General features: G+C 40.8%; 1 protein-coding gene across 9 annotated transcripts in view; it reads right to left on the bottom strand.

The window, feature by feature from the left end:
- The window catches only part of AGGF1 (angiogenic factor with G-patch and FHA domains 1), a 113,780-nt gene extending 103,726 nt beyond the window's left edge, over positions 1 to 10,054 (bottom strand). For 8 of the 9 annotated variants that reach the window (XM_055342275.1, XM_055342274.1, XM_055342273.1 and 5 more), the window contains exons 1-5: positions 9,502 to 10,054; positions 6,838 to 6,940; positions 5,427 to 5,629; positions 4,887 to 5,051; positions 1,986 to 2,174 (exon numbers count right to left, since the gene is read on the bottom strand). In XM_055342275.1, the coding sequence (XP_055198250.1) occupies positions 1,986 to 2,174; positions 4,887 to 5,051; positions 5,427 to 5,629; positions 6,838 to 6,940; positions 9,502 to 9,702 (861 nt within the window). In that variant the 5' untranslated portion in view covers positions 9,703 to 10,054. The remainder of the gene's footprint in view (positions 1 to 1,985; positions 2,175 to 4,886; positions 5,052 to 5,426; positions 5,630 to 6,837; positions 6,941 to 9,501) is intronic. The other variant, XM_055342278.1, reaches the window with a different exon arrangement.
- Between the last annotated feature and the right edge of the window lie 8,634 nt (positions 10,055 to 18,688).

Raw genomic sequence — 18,688 nt, 5'->3', positions numbered from 1 at the left:
ATGTTTTCTATTGCTAGACAGTACTTTACAACCTATCCTTTCAAATAGTTCAACTACCAGAAACAGAAAGAAGTCATTAAAACAGAGGTCTCGAAAGCACACTGAAAAATCACTTTTAGTGTTTACACTCTTTTCTATTCCTAAGTACATCAATGAAAATAAGAGAAATACAAACAAATCAAATACAGTAAATTCAGAAGAAACCTAATTCCATATGTGAACTTTAGTATTATACATTTTAAAAACTCTTTGACTAAGAGAAACACAGGACATGAAAATTTAAGAGTGAAGTATATAGTACTTACAATTCACAAAATGCCAGTGTAACAAATAAGCCTCCTCTCCTGCATATAAACCACCAACCTTATCTGTTTAGGGACTACACATAAGAACAGCGGTAACATTTTTTTATATTTTCCTTCTTTAAATTTAACCTTATATCATAAGCATTTTAAAAATTCTCCCATATCTTTATAAACTACCATTTTAAGGCCTAAAGAATGCTTTTTCGATTATATATACTATCCTTCTCTTAACCAATATCTTGTAGGCCAGTTGAATTCTTAATTTTATTCTGTTCTTAAAAATATTGCTATAGGGACGCCTGGGTGGCTCAGTGGTTGAGTGTCTGCCTTTGGCTCAGGGCGTGATCCTGGAGACCCGGGAACGAGTCCCACATCGGGCTCCCTGCATGGAGCCTGCTTCTCCCTCTGCCTGTGTCTCTGCTTCTCTCTCTCTCTGTGTCTCTGAGTAAATAAATAAAATCTTAAAAAAAAAAATGCTATATAACTACACACGGGCATTTTTCTTTCTTTGGATTTTTTTTTAAGATATTTTATTTATTTATTTTAGAGACAAGGCATGTATGCACACACAAGCAAGGGAAGGGGCAGAGGGAGAGGATCTCAAGTAGACTCCATGCTGAGTGCAGAGTCCAACATGGGGCTCGATCTCATAACCCCAAGATCATGACCTGAGCTGAAATCAAGTTGGATGCTCAACTAAGCCACCAGATGCCCCTTTCCTTGGATTTTTTAAAAACATTACCTGAAATGAGATTTCTCAGTTAAAGAAGATGAACATGTTTACGATTATTGATACAAAGGGCCAATCTATTTTCCCGAAAGACACCAAGGGTAAGCAACGGGCTCTTGGTTTCAGATGGCGTTGTGATCTCAGGGTCATGGAATCAAGCCCTGCATCGGGCTTCCCGCTATGCAGGGAGTCTGTTTGAGGATTCACTCTTCTCCTTCTGCCTCTCCCCCTGCTCGCTCTAAAATAAATCATTAAAAGGCGGGGGGGGGAGGGCAATCTGGGTGGCTCAGGGGTTGAGCGTCTGCTTTTGGCTCAGGTTTGTGATCCTGGGATTGAATCCCACATTGGGTTCTCCGCAAGGAGCCTGCTTTTCCCTCTGCCTATGTCTCTGCCTCTCTGTCTCGTGAATAAATAAATAAAATCTAAAAAAAAAAAAAAAAGACCCCAATTTCCACTTTTTTTTTTTTTTTTTGAGATTTTATTTATTTGACAGGGAGGGAGAGCACAAGCAGAGGGAGCAGCAAACAGAGGGAAATAGAGAAGTAGGCTCCCCACAAAGCAAGAAGCCCGATGTGGGGCTTGACCCCAGGATCATGATCCAAGCCAAAGGCAGGTGTTTGACTGACTGAGCCACCCAGGTACCCTGACATCAACGTATTGACTGAGGGTCTGACTGCTCTTCTTCCAAATTATGTAACATATGAGTATTTTATCTGCCCTAAATCTACCTCCTTCAAATGTTAAGAAATTCTTTCTACTTCTACTAAGAATTTGTGAAAAAGTCCATCTTTGCCACATCTGAATGTTCCTTGGTTGACAGGTTCTGGTATCTTAACTTAATGGGTATGTCTGAAATATAGCTACTCAATGATAATTTTTGGTTTCATCAAAAACTTTGACAAATTATGGTATCATTATTAGGTATATTTTTTAAATTATGAAGACATTACCTTTTCCTCGTTTGCTAAAGAAGAATCTAGATCCTTTCTTTTCTTCTTCAATTTTTTATCCTTACTTTGTTTTGTGCCACAAGTCTGATAAGGTTGCAAATCGACTCGAGAATGAAATTGGTATCGACCACTTTCCACATCACAGTAGTAATATATTCCAGTGGAAGGATCATAATATAGTTGATTTTCCTTTCAAAGTCAAGAAAAAAGTTAAGTTCCAGTCAGATGATAAAATAAAATTTAAAAATAAACAACAGAAATGTCAAATATATTCAAAAATAGTAAATGTTTCTTTCTTTTAAGAACTCTATTTTCTGAAGATAATGAGTAAAGACAGAATGAAAAATGCTTCTAAGTTTCCAAAATACTTACCATTCAATATTTGCTCTAATTTTCCTAGTATAAAAAATGAATACATTCGAATATTAACTTGAATCTCATGAAAATGCCAATATTTTGCCATTTTCATACTTAAGAGAAACAGCAATTTCATATGGTTCAACTTGATACATTAATGAAAATGGTAACAGAATACCTTTTAGAAGTCATGAAAACTAAGGCATGCATCAGAAAAAGCTGACTATATAAAAGTAATTCCAGACTCATTATCCTTATGATTACACAATAATGATTTGGTAGTATAAACACCGCCCCCCCAAACTCTCCTCTCCATGTATAAAACAAATATTTGCCTTTTAGTGCTCATGACTAAAAACCCCGAAGAAAAATTCAAAAATAAAATTAAGCTCATAAATACATTGTATATAAAGAAACTGATAAACAACTGTCTTTATTAATTCTACTCTAAGTAATAAAATAAGTGAAAGAACCATGCAAAAATGAATTTTGGCAAATTATGGATTAAAAACTAGAAAAAAAGACATCTGCATTTATTTGATAATGGCCTATACTGTATAACCAAGATTTAATTCAACAGTCTTTATTTTTATTTACTTCATAAATCCATGCAGATCAGACCTGGAAAAGTTTTATGTTATACTAAGGTTAAGCAACTAAAACTGCCTGGAAAGGAGTATTTTTCTGTTGATATTACTGTAATTTATTGTCTTTAATTCACTTTGCAGGTCTCTTACAAAAATATTTAGAATTCAATCTCTTCTGTAACTAAAAAATTGAATGGAAGCTTTCTAATCTTTACTATTAGTGATACTAAAACTTTACAACTCAAACATGTTTAATCTCTTACCTCTTTCAGTCCAAAACACATTTTCAAAAATATGAGAAAATGATTTAATTACAATAAAATGAAAACTAGTTAAATAAGGGCAAAACAATGAAGTACCTAATTTACTGAGACATATAATCAGCAAAATATAACTAACCATTTACAGAAGAAATGTCAGGAGGAAAGCTACAGAAAGGAAGGTAGGAGAATGATGAAGACTAACACCATACACTTGTATAAACTCTGTATTTTCCTCAAAACCAATTAAATAATAGCTATTCTTTGTTTTGTTTTTTAAGATTTTATTTATTTATTCATCAGAGAGAGAGGGGGGCAGAGACACAGGCAGAAGGAGAAGCAGGCTCCACAAAGGGAGCCCGACGTGGGACTCGATCCCAGGTCTCCAGGATCACACCCTGGGCTGAAGGCAGCGCTAAACCGCTGAGCCACCAGGGCCGCCCGCTATTCTCTTTGGTAACAGTTTAAAAATTAATTTTCTGGGTATTAATTAGCATTGTCAATTAGCATACTCCTGTGAAAGAAAGTCCTCTCCTTACAAGATATTTAGAGAGTATACCAAGTATAAACCAACAAGCTAATGAAATCCTTTCTCTAACTAAGGTATTTAGGATCATCATTATGTTCCCTAGATTAGTTAACAATAGTTTCAGGGACTGGAATGGTGAACATCTGCTTCACTTTTGGGTACTACATTCTGTAATTTCTGAGGACCAGATCACCTGCCTAGACCACTGAGGCTGAGGTATATAGGTATGTAAGTTCCATCATCATTGTCATCAAATCCTGAATGAAATCCAATTAAGTACCAAAAGTCAACAGTCATAACATTGGATTACATATAAATCAATAACTTTATTTTCTAGTTCTGTCCTAATCAGTGGTCCATTACATATCTTATTCCACACAAATTCCCTAGTTCTCACTGTTTTATTTTTTATTTTTATTAGTTCTCACTGTTAGTATTTTTTAAAAGTGAAATGCTTAAAAGCCATAGAACTTTTAAACTAATAATAAACATACTATTGAGAACTCAAGAAAAAAGACTTTCTCTAGGGCTCAAATGGATTCCTAAGTACTTGAAACAATTTTTAAAAATCTCGCATCAGGCCTAGAATTAACAGTGTCACTTCCTTACAAATTCTATGAAAAAAATTAGGTTCTTAAACACTTTACAACAATGCAATTAACTGTCTGCTTTTATTAATAAATGCTCTAACATTTTTGTGTGTTACTTTACATACAAAAGGTTATTGATTTTTCTGAAGTACTAATCTAACAATCACAATTAACTTATTAAAAATTTAGAAGTGCAGCATCAAAAGCAATTTTATAACTCTCTACTCATGTCAAATAGCTTTGAACCAAATATAATTTTTCAATCCAGTTTCTTGCTTTTCTCACTTCAGCTTAGGGTTTAATTCTTGGTATCAAGCAGCAAGTATACAACCATACAACATTAAATGGTCCAAGAGGGGAAATCCCTGGGTGGCGCTGCAGTTTAGCGCCTGCCTTTGGCCCAGGGCGCGATCCTGGAGACCCGGGATCGAATCCCACATGGGCTCCTGGTGCATGGAGCCTGCTTCTCCCTCTGCCTATGTCTCTGCCTCTCTCTCTCTCTGTGTGTGACTATCAAAAATAAATAAAAATTTAAAAAAATAAAAAAATAAAAAAAATAAACGGTCCAAGATACTTACAGAATCATAATAGAAACCAGTGCTGTGATCAAAATACAGTCCAGTGTTCTCATCATAACTAAATCCAGTCTGAGACACAGCAGCTTCTGCTGCAGCTCTCAAACTTTCAGCTAATGAAGAACCTTCTAAGGATGTATCTTCTGCTGCTAATACAGATGCTGACTCCTAGGTATGATACATTCATATCAAGTAAGACAAAAACTTCATTTTATCACTTTAAAAGTTAAAAGAAGCAAAAACAATGAATAGACTTAAAACAATTTTAAATAATAAGACTTTAATTTCTGCAATGGAAAGAGATGGCTATCAATTACAGTTTGGTCCCCTTTAAAAAATAGTTACTAGGGTTTTAGTTAATTCAATTTTAACCCAGTTTGTTTTTTTTCTTAAACTGTAATTTTCACTGCATCATTATACATAGAATGTTTATAATCTTTGTATATATCGTGACAGATTAAAGAAGAAGTCTATTTTTCTATATAACAACAACAAAAGACACGTTTTTGGGCATCAACAATTTCAGGTTAAGCATTTTATTACCTGGGAATTTGAGGCAAAATGGTCCTCTTCTGCACATTTAGCATGTTCTGTTATATCAGTACCAGTGTAAGCGTCATTATCTATTTGTGACTGGTCTTCAGAATTTAAAGTAGAAGCTTTGATATCCTGATCTTGCTGAACTGAGAGTTCAGTCACTTTATTTGGAAGACTAACATCCTTATAGTATGTCTGATAATAATAATCTGGAGCAAAAACAATTAGGGGATATCATATTAGAAAAATATATATGAAGAGGAGTTAATTCCCAACCACCAACACTGAACATAATACAGGACACGATGCAAACATATGGTATTTTAAAACTGTATACAATTTAACAGATTAAATGGACCGTGCAGATAAATCAGCAGAAGTATCTATCTTTGATTCTAATGTCACCTTCAATACCCTAGCGGTCAAACTAAAAAGTTTTTAAAAAGGTGGATTTGGGGGACACCTGGGTGACTTAGTTGGTTAAGTGTCTGCTTTTGGCTCAGGTCATAATCTCAGGGTCCTGAGATCAAGGCCCAAGTTGGGCTCCCTGCTCAGTGGGGAGTCTGCTTCTCCCCCTGCCTGCCGCAGTCCCTGCTTGTGCTCGCTCTCTTTGACAAATAAAATATTTTTAAAAAGTAAATAAAAATAAAAAAGGTAGATTTGGATTTCCCCTAGCAAAAACAAAAAAAAAGAAAACAGGTGAATAGGTTGTGTGCTATCAATAAAAGAGTAACTCTTAACTTCTAATCATATACCATACTGTTGCATATGGAATGGAGTGGAAATGGAATGACAAATGGAAATAAAGATCAAGAGCTGATTTTTCTGTCAAATTTCTCCCATGATGCTGGCTTTAAAAAAAATCATACAAATATGTAATGTTAATACTATTGCTGTGTTTAACAAATTAGTTAAATCACATACTAAATATAAGAAGGCAAAACTTAACGTAAAGATCATTTCCTGTGATCCCTATTTATTAAAACCCAGTTGCTCAATTACTTTGCCTCACAAGGCTACTGATGAGGTCATGGTTGTGAGCTCATCACTCCCGTAAGAGCCTAAGACACCGGCACTGAATGCAATGCTAAGTGGAACGCATCAACCAGAAAACACAGATGCCTGGTTACAAGGAAGGCAGATTCAAGTAGACGATTCACAACATGGCAAACATTACTCAGTTATGTGCCACTGAAAACACATGAGCAATATATTTACAGAATGACATTTCTGTCTTCCCACCAGAAGAGCATAGAGATTATCTGAAAATACCAAATCATATGAGAAGTCAACATTACAGTTCTCAGCTTTATCTACATGTATGTCTATTTTAAATTTAAAGTAAATTTACGTTCACATCACCTCAACATGATGTGAACGTAATAGCAGTAAGGTATCTTCGCTATAAGCTGAATACCTGAGATTGACCAAGGAGGGTGGTTCTCTGTTTGTACTTCTACATCAGACTTCTTACTGTCTTCATTTCTCCCACAATGGAGTATTTTACTGAGCTCCTCTACCTAAAAGAAAACAAAGCTTTAGAAAAATATGTCACATAGCTATCTAATAATATACACACCGTTCTCCTGAAATTATGACATTTTTCTTGGAGAAGTTTTAGAGAAGCACAAAAGGTGCTAGTTTCCTTTTCAGAAAAAATAAAAACACTATAACTTTCTTTCATCTTTCACATTTGCAGAGGGAAATGTTTCTATTTTTATACTCTTGCTAAACCTCAAAATATTCCTTCCAAAAATCAGATGAACTAAAATAGGGCTCTGTGAACAGGATCCCTTATTTCTAACAATAAGAATGTTTTTATACTAAAATTTTAATCAGCAGTTCTTCCTAAAGAATTAGTTTAAAAACCATTAATACCCATTCACCAGATTAAATTATCTAGCATCATTCAGTGTCCTCCACCTAGAATTATTCACTTAAATATATTAATATTCACTTGTATGTTTTAATGCACTTTTTTCTTTAAACAGCAGATAGCAGTCTTATGACTAAACAACTGCAGCAGAAGGGAAGATAGGTCACTGTCTCAGTGGGGCATCTGTCCTCCCTGGGCCTCACTGAATGCCAGGGCCAGAGCAACACTGTGAAAACGCCCATAGCAGATGAGGAGCAATCCCATAAACACACACTTCACATTCAGAAAGGATCTCCGTGTGAGACGTCTACGATAGGCATGAAATTAACTAAAAAAACAAGCTTTTGAATACTTAATGACACACAAAGCTTAAAAGGAGAAAGGTGATAAGACTGATTATACACACATTATCTAGCACTTCATTAGTTATCAGATCCTATTAGCACCACTGCTGGAACTAGAGTGAAGCAAGCAAGGCATCCAGAGCAGAAAAATTATTTATTCATTTTTTAAAGATTTTATTTATTTATTCATAAGAGGCAACACAGAGAGAGGCAGAGACATAGGCAGAGGGAGAAGAAGGCTCCTCGAGGGGAGCCTGATGTGGGACTCAATCCCGGGACCCTGGGGGTCAGGACCTGAGCTCAAGGCAGACGCTCAACCACTGAGCCACCCAGGTGCCCCAGAGCACAAAACTTAAAGAGGACTTATTCCCAGCTCCATACAAGTACAGAGTCTGTACCAGAGAACGAGTACCCCTTACATTTTTTGCCCTGAGTTACTGACTGCCCTGCTCCAGGCCTGGCTCCAGCTACTACCACTATTACTATAAACTTGATAATTTGTTTAGTATCTGCTACATGCTTGGCACCAAACTTAGTACTCTGGATAACCTCTCATTAATTCTTCCAAACATGTTGCAGAATAGAGGCCCTAATCACTATTTTACATGAGAAACCCAAAGAGACAAAGTAATCTGCCCAAGGTTCAGAGTCTGAAACCTATACTACATTTTTCCATCAGCTCACCTTCAGTTCTCAAGCCGACTTTGCCACTTCAGATAAAACATTATTTAGTAATTTGAGATGACAGTTAACCAACCTCTACCCACCATCAGGAGAAGCTCACTAAGAGGGTAAAGAAGAGTCATTACTGTCACCAGTAGAGTCAAAGCTTTTTGTGCATTTCGATTTCCCATTAGACTACTATCAAATTCACACTAACAAAATGCTGGCTCTTCGAAGGCTAACAAAAATTTCTTTTTTTAGATCTTGAGATTAAAAATTGAGAATCATAAAAAGGCTTTTTAAAAGGAATTTTACAGGAATCTTTTGCTCCCCTTCCGTCATGATAGTTTAACCCTCCATGCGGTCTCCAGGGCAGTCCTCACGTATTTCTCTGCAAGAGCTCACAGTGTCTTCCGAAACGCCACATTAACAAGCTATCCAACAGACACCCTTCCTTCACCGCATCTCAGCAGTTATTTTCATAGATCGTTTGATAACCAGAAATAACAAAGGCTACCACTGTTTTAGCGCACAGTCTTCATGTGCAAATTTTAGCAAATACACCAACTATTACAACGGACTAGACAACAGTTTGCCACTAATAATTACATAGACACAACTTGTTGGGAGAGTGTAACTGTCCAACAAATGAAGCTGGAAAAATATATTATGTTCCTTCTTAAAAGTTAAAAAAAAAGACAAATACTTATCCTTACCCCATTTTAGGAAAATGAAGGTAGCTGGTTAGTGTCTCTAACAAAGACAATTCTGGCCTCCCAGTTTTCAGCAGAAAACTCAAGCTTGTGAACGCCCAGAAAAACCACCTCTGACACATGCACAGCGCTCAACAGTTTGTAAAACTCTAGACTGCTCGTTCGTGCCTAATCTGACTTAACCTCCGCGCGCGCGCGGTGCTAACATTGTCATTTTACGGCCAACTGAGGTTCTAGCTTCAAGTCCAGAGCTTTGACACACTCCAAAGGTATCGAGAAAAAAGTAATATCCATGTTCCTAGAGCCACGGGAACGTCACCAGCGAGAGTGAAAACTAAGGTGACTCCGGTCGCGCCCCGCGGCAGCTCCTGCACTCCCCAAACCCAGGGCCCGGCCTCGGGCTGGCTGCAGAGGCACCTGCATCTCCTTGCAGGGCTCTCCAGAGCGGCTCGGGGCCCGCCCGGGAGCCCGCTGGCGCCGCGCACCTGGCTGCGGAGCTCCTGGTTGCTGCTCTCCGCGCTCTGGTACAGCCGCTCCGTGTGATGCAGCAGCTTCTCGATCTCCCGCACCTGCCGCTTGCAGCTCCGCAGCTCGCCTTCCAACTTCTCCACCTTCCGCCTCAGCTGGGCCAGCTCGGGCTCCGGGGACGGCGGCGACGGCGGGGCCTCGGAGGCCTCGGAGGCCATGGGCCCGGCGCGGGCGGGGGCGGGGCCGGGGCCGGGGGCGCTCACACGGAGCCGGCCGCCGGCGGGGCCTCAGGCCGCGAGAGCGCGCGGACGCGGAGGGTGGTCCTCGGGCCGGCCGGGCCGCAGCGGCCGCTGGCCATGACGCCTGGCGCTCCCCGCCCGCAGCGAGCGAGGGAAGAGGATGGGCGCAGCGCACCCCGCCAGATGCGGAAACGCGGAGACTTCCTGTCGGTACCTTCCCCCGGCGACCGACAGAGCTGGGGAAACGCCGCAGAAATGGTCGGCGCCGGGCAGCGGGGGCCAGACGCACTCGGAGGACCCCGGGCTGAGCCGGAAGCGGGCGCGCGGGCGGTGGGCGGGGCCGAGCCTGGAGGAAGCTACGGGTCCTGCGAAGGGCCCTGCGGCGCATGCGCGGCCTCCACCTGGGCGGGGCGCCTGCGCCCTGGAGTCCTTTCCAAAGCGGCTGCGAAGCGCTGCGGGCACCTGGAGGGTCGCTGCCTCTGGTCCCAGGTTTTTAACACTTGCCGACGTCGGGGAGCGCGAGTTTCCGCCTCCTCTAAGGTCCTTCCAGCTGCACTAAGAATCGAATTCACATGAGACAGGCTAATAAGAAAAATTTAATTTAATAGGCATAGATATGAGGAAATCCACATAGACATGAAAATGTAGATAGGTACGAAGAGCTCCGCGGGAGTAAAAACGAGGGAGGAGTCAGACTTCAGATGGGGGTGCACTTGCACGGAGCCTAGATGAGCGGTTAGGTGTTTGCCCCACCGCACGGATAAAACTCCTCTCTGTCAGTAAGCCTTATTCTGGGAAAGACCCCAGTTTGGATTATTCTGTGCGGTTAATGGAGGACAAAGGTGGCCCCGCGGGCTCCTGCCTGCCCGGCACCGGCGAGCAAGAAGCTTCCGCGCTCCGTGCACACCGTCCACTTGGCAGCTCTTCATTCTGCAGCACTTTTCAGGTGTCAACGCAAACTCCAAAAATAATTTGTCAGGGTTTACAGAGATAACGCTCGGCCAGGGCACAACATAGTTCTCTGAGGCTCTGCTTACTTAATCACTTCTGCTGATGCTGTGAACGTAGCCCCCCCCCCCCCCCGGAAACGCAATCAGATTCATTAGGTCTGAGTTGCAGGAAGGAGCATCCCTGGTAGGAAAATAAGCATCTAAATTCTGTGAAAACGGGGGAGAAAAATGCTCTGGTTCACCGGATCTATTTGGTGTTTTACCTGTGTGAAACCTTGTGGAGGCGAGAAAATTAAGGCCATTCAAGGCCATTCCACTTTAAGCGTTAGCACAAGTACAGCCATCCCAGGCCCCTGTGAATAAGAGCTGAAATTTACATTACTTCAGTTACAGGGAAGAAAAAAAAAAAAAAAAACAGCTTACAGCTTAAAGTAAAGCCCCATATTAGAATGAGAACGGAGCCCAAGCCAGTGGGGGAAAGCCCCATATCAGAATGAGAACAGAGCTCAATGCCCTTGAAAGCCCCATATCAGAATGTCAACAGAACTTGAGCGATTCCTTCCCCCCTTCTGGAGGTCCCCTAGACCAGCCCATAAAACTTAGCTGAAACCCACCTCGGGGTCCAAGTCCCTGCTGCTCCTCTGGGTGGGGTGCACTTGGACCCAAGCTCGAGCTTGTAAATAAACCCTCCTGTGTTTGCATGAGGATCGGCTCCTTGGTGGTTTCTTGGATTCCCAATCTTGGGCACAACAGCCTTTGTTCACCGGCCTTTAACTGATGAGGGCCCTCCTGAAACATCCTTCCTTCAGCAAGGTGGATCAGAACCATGGTCTTAGCCCAGAGTGCTGTGCCTGAGGTCAGCACCCACGTCTTGCCAGTCCTTTCCCAGGGTCCAGCACAGTGCCTGTTGCAGAGCAGGTATCCTTTTTTTTTTTTTTTTTTTACGATAGTCACACACACACACACAGAGAGAGAGAGAGAGAGAGAGAGAGAGAGAGGCAGAGACACAGGCAGAGGGAGAAGCAGGCTCCATGCACCGGGAGCCCGACGTGGGATTCGATCCCGGGTCTCCAGGATCGCGCCCTGAGCCCAAGGCAGGCGCCAAACCACTGCGCCACCCAGGGATCCCAGAGCAGGTATCCTTAAATGTTTGCTGAACACAGCCAAACAAAAGCAACAAAATAAAGGTATGCGCTCAAGCCCCATGTTGGGTGTAGAGATTACTAAAAAATAAAAAGACTTTTCCAAAGCCCCACTCAATGATTTCTGTTTATATCCTGACACCCACCCTTGCTACAAGTGTGGCTGGCAATTGTGTGTGTATGTGTGTCTTTCTAAACTGCAACACATAAAAAATAAAAAATAAACTGCACACATTATTCCCAATAGTAAGAGGTTCTATAAATATGAAAGAGAGGGAAATTACATGGTGAGTAGGTGAACAGCAGTTTTTGCCATAGGTAGTTTTCAGATCAAAAGTTACTTACTGGGGCACCTGGGTGACTCAGTGGGTTAAGCGTCTGCCTTTGGCTCGGGTCGTGATTTCAGAGTCCTGGGATCCAGCCCTGCATCAGGCTCTCTGCTCAGTAGGGAACCTGCTTCTCCCTCTCCCTCTGCCTCCACTGTGCCTACTTGTGTGCACATGCTCTCTCCGTCTCTCTGTCTCTCCCTCTCAGTCAAATAAATAAATAAAATCTTAAAAAAAAAAAGTTGCTTACTATAGTGGGCAAGGCCAGTGCCCTAGAGAATCATATTACTTGACACTCTTCACAATTTGATTTTGTTTCTGTAATATTTTTTCTTAGCTATTATTTTGTATGTAAGATTATAGTCATAGTTCTTAGTTTACAACACATTATCAACATTGGCCCATGGATGGCTCCTCTTTTTGTTTTAGTTTTAGTGTCACTCTATATCCCCAGTTGCCATTACCACCTTTCTGCCAATGGGCACCTACTCTTATGTGTCTGCTGTACATCTTTAAATATAAATCTATCCTTATATGTTTTGTGTGTGTATGCATTTTACCTGAATACTGTTTGGTTTTAAGTCTTACACTGTTTCTTATTTTTTCCACAGTAAAAGATGTTTTAAAAATTCATATATATTGCTATATATACATCAAACTGCTGCATAATATTCCAAAGTATAAGTATACCGCATTTAATTTACCCATTAGTGTCAACATCTAAGTTATCTCTAATTGAGATATCAATTAGTCTCCATTGGTACCACAATGAAAACCCTTATTCATTCCACTTTATTGGCCCGTGCATTCATTTCTTTAGAATACGTAGCAAGGCATGTGATCTCTGGTTCCTAGGGCAAACATGTAATTTGATTCTGTTCCACTAGGTTGCTTTCCAGAATGGCTGTATGTTCTCTTCCCTACAGAAGCAGAATTCCCCGCCCCACCTTTGAATCCGGGTTTGGCTGTGTGACTTGTTTTGGCCGCTTGAATGAAGTGACTTCCAGAACAGTGCACCAGCTCTGATGCTACCTTCTCAAGATACCCTAGTAGTTCTGCTTGCTTTCTTGAATTTCTTTGATTGCCATGAGAAGAACATGCTCAGGTGTCTGCTGGTCTTAATGGGGGATAAATGACACATGGAACAGATCTGTCCCAGCTAAGCCAGCCTACAGCAGAGGTCCTCGGAAACCCTCAGACACTGGGCAATCCCGCCTAGAGATCAGCCCACCACCACCTCACCCCAGGCTTATGGGAAATAATAAATGATGCTTAGGGGAAGCCACTGAGTTTGGGGTTGTTTTGTACGTAGCAATAACTCATACTCAACTAATCTAAAGCCATGCCAGGGTCCTGTGGGTTTCAGCAGGCTGGAGTCCAAGTACCAGAGACCTTTTTATATTCTGCAACAGAGGAATATTGTTTATTAAATAAAACCTGATTTATGTCCAATTTCTTTTAGAATGTCATCAATTCTATATTTAATGAAATTTACCCATCATAATTTATGTTGGATCCAATGAGTAGCCAACACTCTCCTATCTGATCCTACTGTTTGATGTCACACAAGGATATCTGGGGAGCCATAGCATTTCAATAGTTCTGATTTATTGCTCCACATTACTTTCAGTCAATTGACCATTACCTGTTTCCTTCCCCTGGAGACCTAAGGAAAGAATGGGTAGGTGTAACACTAAAACCCTGAAGGAAGGGTGAAGGAAGGAAGACAGAGGAAATGAGGCAAGCCCCTCTTCTCCACCCCCAGCTGAAATACTAACATTTTGCATTTTCATTTTGATGTAGAATTAATTTTCAAATTACTATCTTGTAAATTTTCTGATGCTTCCCTTCCCCCACCATTCCCTCCCTTACACACATCCGTGATATTGAGAAAGCTGACTCTTTAAGGAGAATCCATCTCCACTGAACTGATTCTAGGTCTTCAAGATGCAAAATCAATGCTTTAGACTAGAACAGTATTTTCTCAAACTCTACGTTGAAGGACCATTTTTATTTTTTTTAACATTTTTTTCTTTATTTATTTATGATAGTCACACAGAGAGAGAGAGAGAGAGAGAGAGAGAGAGAGAGAGAGAGGCAGAGACACAGGCAGAGGGAGAAGCAGGCTCCATGCACCGGGAGCCCGAAATGGGATTCGATCCCGGGTCTCCAGGATCGCGCCCTGGGCCGAAGGCAGCACTAAACCGCTGCGCCACCCAGGGATCCCCTGAAGGACCATTTTTAAAAGTTCCAATTCAAAAAAAAGTTCCAATTCATTACTTTTGTAAAATACAACAAAATCTAGGAGAGAATAAAGGATGCAACAGGTGTTGCTGGATAGTATGAAAGGATTTCCCTTAAATATTTCATTTTTAAGAGATGCAAGTTAAAGATTGAGCATTTTGTTACTTGGCTACTTACATAGTACTACTTTGAATGCCACTGATTATCAGGTCAGGAATTCATTAGTATTAAAATTGGATAAAGAATGTAGAAACTAGCAACCATGCATCATTGCTAATTTCTTTTGAAGCTGTTCGTCACTTGGTGGTGCCTCTTAGGCATCCTATAGCATAAATGGAAAGGCCTTGGCTTTTCTTTAAAAATCACTCAAACCAGCCAATGCTGAACTGTATCTAATTGTCCAAAGCTGGGAACATAGATAATCTCTTTGTCCTGAGACTTAACTTGTAAATTTTCTCATTTCATTTCATTTTCTCACTACCTCCAAAGATCCTGGAACTTAAACCCTTTCTGGATTTAATTTAAAATGTGTTTTTGTGGCAGATTCTGCTGGTTGTCAACCCAATAGCCATTCTCTTTTCTTCTTACAAGAGAACCTGAATTTTGTTTAGGATAACAACACACATCAGCTGGGTGACCATGTAACATAGTTATAGCCAATGAGGTGTAATTAGAAGTCTAGAGGGACGCCTGCGTGGCTGAGCAGTTGAGCATCTGTCTTTGGCTCAGGGGTTGATCCCCAAGTCTCAGGATCAAGTCCCAAGTAGGGCTCCCTGCATGGAGCCTGCTTCTCCCTCTGCCTGTGTCTCTGCCTCTCTCTCTCTCTCTGTGTCAATCATGAATAAATAAATAAAATCTTAAAAAAAAAAAGAAGTCTAGAGGCAAGGTTCCTGGCAAAGCTATTGCTTTCCAATAAAAAAAAGGACAGATTCAGCCTTTTGCTTTTGCCCTTCTCTTTCTTTTTATTCTCCTTACCTGAAAAGTGAATATTATGCTGGCGGTAGAGCAGCCTCATTGTGACCATGAGGCAATCATGAACATGAACACCACATCTTAAGGAAAGCAAACCAGAAGGATAGAAGGATCCTGAGATACTGATGATACTGTGAACTGCTTGTCTCCACCCCTCCTCTTAGGTGAGAAAAATAAGTCCCTTCTAGTTAAGCCATCATGGTTGGATTTCTAGTGCATTCAGCCAAATATAAGACCTAAATGACATAGTCCTTTTTATGTAGAATAGTTCATCTACTGGTTATATGCCTTCATAATTTTTAATAACATTATTTTTAAATGAGTAAAGCATTTACTACACTGGTCTCTAGGCACATTTTATAGAAGTTTCACTCAATGAACGACTGCTGATTAAATGACACTAAATTTTAGAACTTCTGATTTCCTGTTGTTTTGATTAGCAATGGAAGATTTAAGAATATGCAGGCATCTTTTGTTTTTCCTCCAAGTGACAGGCCTAGGAAAACTTCCAGTTAAGAAACATCAGTTGGCTCAGAGATGGTGGTTTTATGTCTTCCAAACTTTTCTCAGAAGTCAAGTATTAATTAGCTGACAAGTCCTCGACAACTGGTATCTTAAAAGTTACTAGGAGTTTGCAAAGAAATTTTTGTAGATTTTTCCACCTGCTTTACATAAAAAGGTTCCTCGCATGTTTTGAAGCTTTTGGCTTTTCTTCTTTCCCTTTGGTAAGTATTAACCAAGAAATGACCTACTGAGGTTGTAACCATGGTGGAAAGAGAAGGCTGACTCTGTGTGTGTGTGTGTGTGTGTGTGTGTGTCTGCACTGCACTTGTATATGTTCCATGAGTTCATTTGCAAATTACACTTTTACAAATGAGTAGTAAATTTGCTGTGAAATTAAAACTGCCCTTAAAAATAAATTCCGGGATGCCCAGGTAGCTCAGCGGTTTAGTGCCTGCCTTCCGCCTAGGGCATGATTCTGGAGACCTGGGATCGAGTCCTGCATAGGGCTCCCTGCATGAAGCCTGCTTCTACCTCTGCCTGTGTCTCTGCCTCTCGATCTCTCTCTCTCTCCCTCTTTCATGAATGAATAAATCAAATCTTAATAAGTAAATAAATAAATAAATTCCATAAAAAAATAAGTAGCAAATAATATACCTGTGTACTGAACACCACCAGCATACATTCAAGACAGCAAGTGTTCAGTATATGCTTGCTGAATTGACGTAAAGAATGTAAAGTATATAGGAGGACCCGAGTTATATATAGACAGATGGCTGGAGTGGTATAGAACTGCTGAGGTCACAGTTTACAAGCGAAAAAAGTTCTGTGAAATATTGGTGCTGTGTGAGTATCACATGGTCCCACTGCTTCTCAGCATGAGGTGTGGTCCACATGTATGTGACAAGGATGCTGTCACTCTGCACTTAGCTCTTTCCACTGAGCCCAGCTTGACTTCATCATCCTCATCTCTTCTCTTTCTTCTTATTCTCTCTGTCCTTCATAATCCTCAGCACAACCAAGCAGGTGGCCATAATCCATCAATGAAATGATCATGTATTGGGACGCCCAGGTGGCTCAGTGGTTGATAGCCTGCCTTCAGCCCAGGGTGTGATCCTGGAGACCCAGGATCGAGTCCCACGTTGGGCTCCCTGCATGGAGCCTGCTTCTCCCTCTGCCTGTGTCTCTGCCTCTCTCTCTCTCTTTCTCTCTCTCTCTCTCTGTCTCTCATGAGTAAATAAATCAAATCTTTAAAAAAAAGAGAAATGAAATGATCATGTATTTGACAAAGCTTTACATCATCGGTGTAAGAACTGGAGGGTTGGAATCACAGAAGAAGACATAGGCCTTTAGTATGGTTCTGCCAATATTCTTCTTCATTTCTAAAATATATGTAAAATTTTCAAGATGGGCTTTAAAGGCAAACTTGGGTAACATCTATTTGTTTAACATATATTTATGGAACACCAGCTATGGTGCAGGGCTCTGAGGGTACAATGGTGAATGACGTAGGGGTCAGTTTATTGTCATTTACAGTCTTGTGGGGGAGAGAGACATTATTCAAGAAATCAAACAAAAGTATAATTATAAAATGAGAATAGTGTATCACTAGAACCATATCATCCATCAAATGCAACTTGTTTCATAGAACCACAAGTCTAAAAATGGAACAGAAGTTATGCTTAAAAGACAAAGGTACTAAAAATTATCAGAGAAAACAGAGTAAGGAAAACATTCTTAGAAAAGATAAGGAGATTAAAAAAGAAAAAAAAAAGTTTAGGAGCTGGGTTGGGGGCAAGGAAACATTGCTCAAGAAGAGAAAGCATGCCCTGCCCTGAAAGAGCTAAACAGGTGAATAGGAGAAAGGACCACCATGAAGGCTATTGATGCAGGTCCCAAGAACTGCTTGGAAACTGAGCCATCATCACTTCATCATCACAGGGTAGTTTACCCTGCTTTGATTCAAGGGAATGTTTCCAGCACCTGCACCGGGAGACTCTGATAATGCCTTCCCTTGGGATCCATGAGGACTCCTTCCTGCTACATCTTCCGCCACGGATTGGCTAGGAGGACTCACAGACCATTCTCTCTCCCTATTTGCCTGCTCAATGCACACAATACTCCCAAGACACCCAGGAGCACATAGGATAGGGAGAGGACTGATGAGATCCTGTATTGGATCCCCGAGGGGAGTCGGGGTAGAGAAGCATCGTACACTTGTACTTGAGGTGGGAGTTGCTAACTGAATATATCTTGATGGTGGGAGATACTTCTTCCCTCCCTGCCCTTTTCTCCCCAAGATAGAGCAGTAGCTATTAACAATTCTCTTGGGCAGCCTGGGTGGCTCAGCGGTTTAGCTCTACCTTCGGCCCAGAGCGTGATCCTAGAGACCTGGGATAGTGTCCCACATTGGGCTCCCAGCATGCAGCCTGCTTCTCCCTCTGCCTGTGTCTCTGCCTCTCTCTCTCTCTCTCTCTCTCTCTCTCTCTCTCTTTGTGTGTGTGTGTGTGTGTCTCTCATGAATAAATAAATAAAAAATATTTTTAAAAAGTCTAAAAAAACAATTCTCTTGTAATACTTAATAATATTTAAGAATATAAAAAGAAATTAAAATTAACCAAAGGAAGTATAAGAGTGCCAAGAATATATATATACCTTCTTGATATTTTGAGGTAAAGCCTGGATGTCATCCTATCATTTATTGAAATACATGTACTTCTGGTTTCACTTTTGTTCATGAGAATTTAATGTGAGATTGCAATATAGGATGATTTGCTCACCAAAGTCATGGCATTAATTTGTTGAAACAGTCTCTTAAAGAAAAAAAGGC

Source organism: Nyctereutes procyonoides, unplaced genomic scaffold (genome assembly GCF_905146905.1).
Source record: "Nyctereutes procyonoides isolate TBG_1078 unplaced genomic scaffold, NYPRO_anot_genome, whole genome shotgun sequence".
Classification (NCBI taxonomy): domain Eukaryota; kingdom Metazoa; phylum Chordata; class Mammalia; order Carnivora; family Canidae; genus Nyctereutes; species Nyctereutes procyonoides.
The sequence above is the reverse complement of the archived record's forward strand: the minus strand, read 5'-3'. Positions and strand labels throughout refer to the sequence as shown.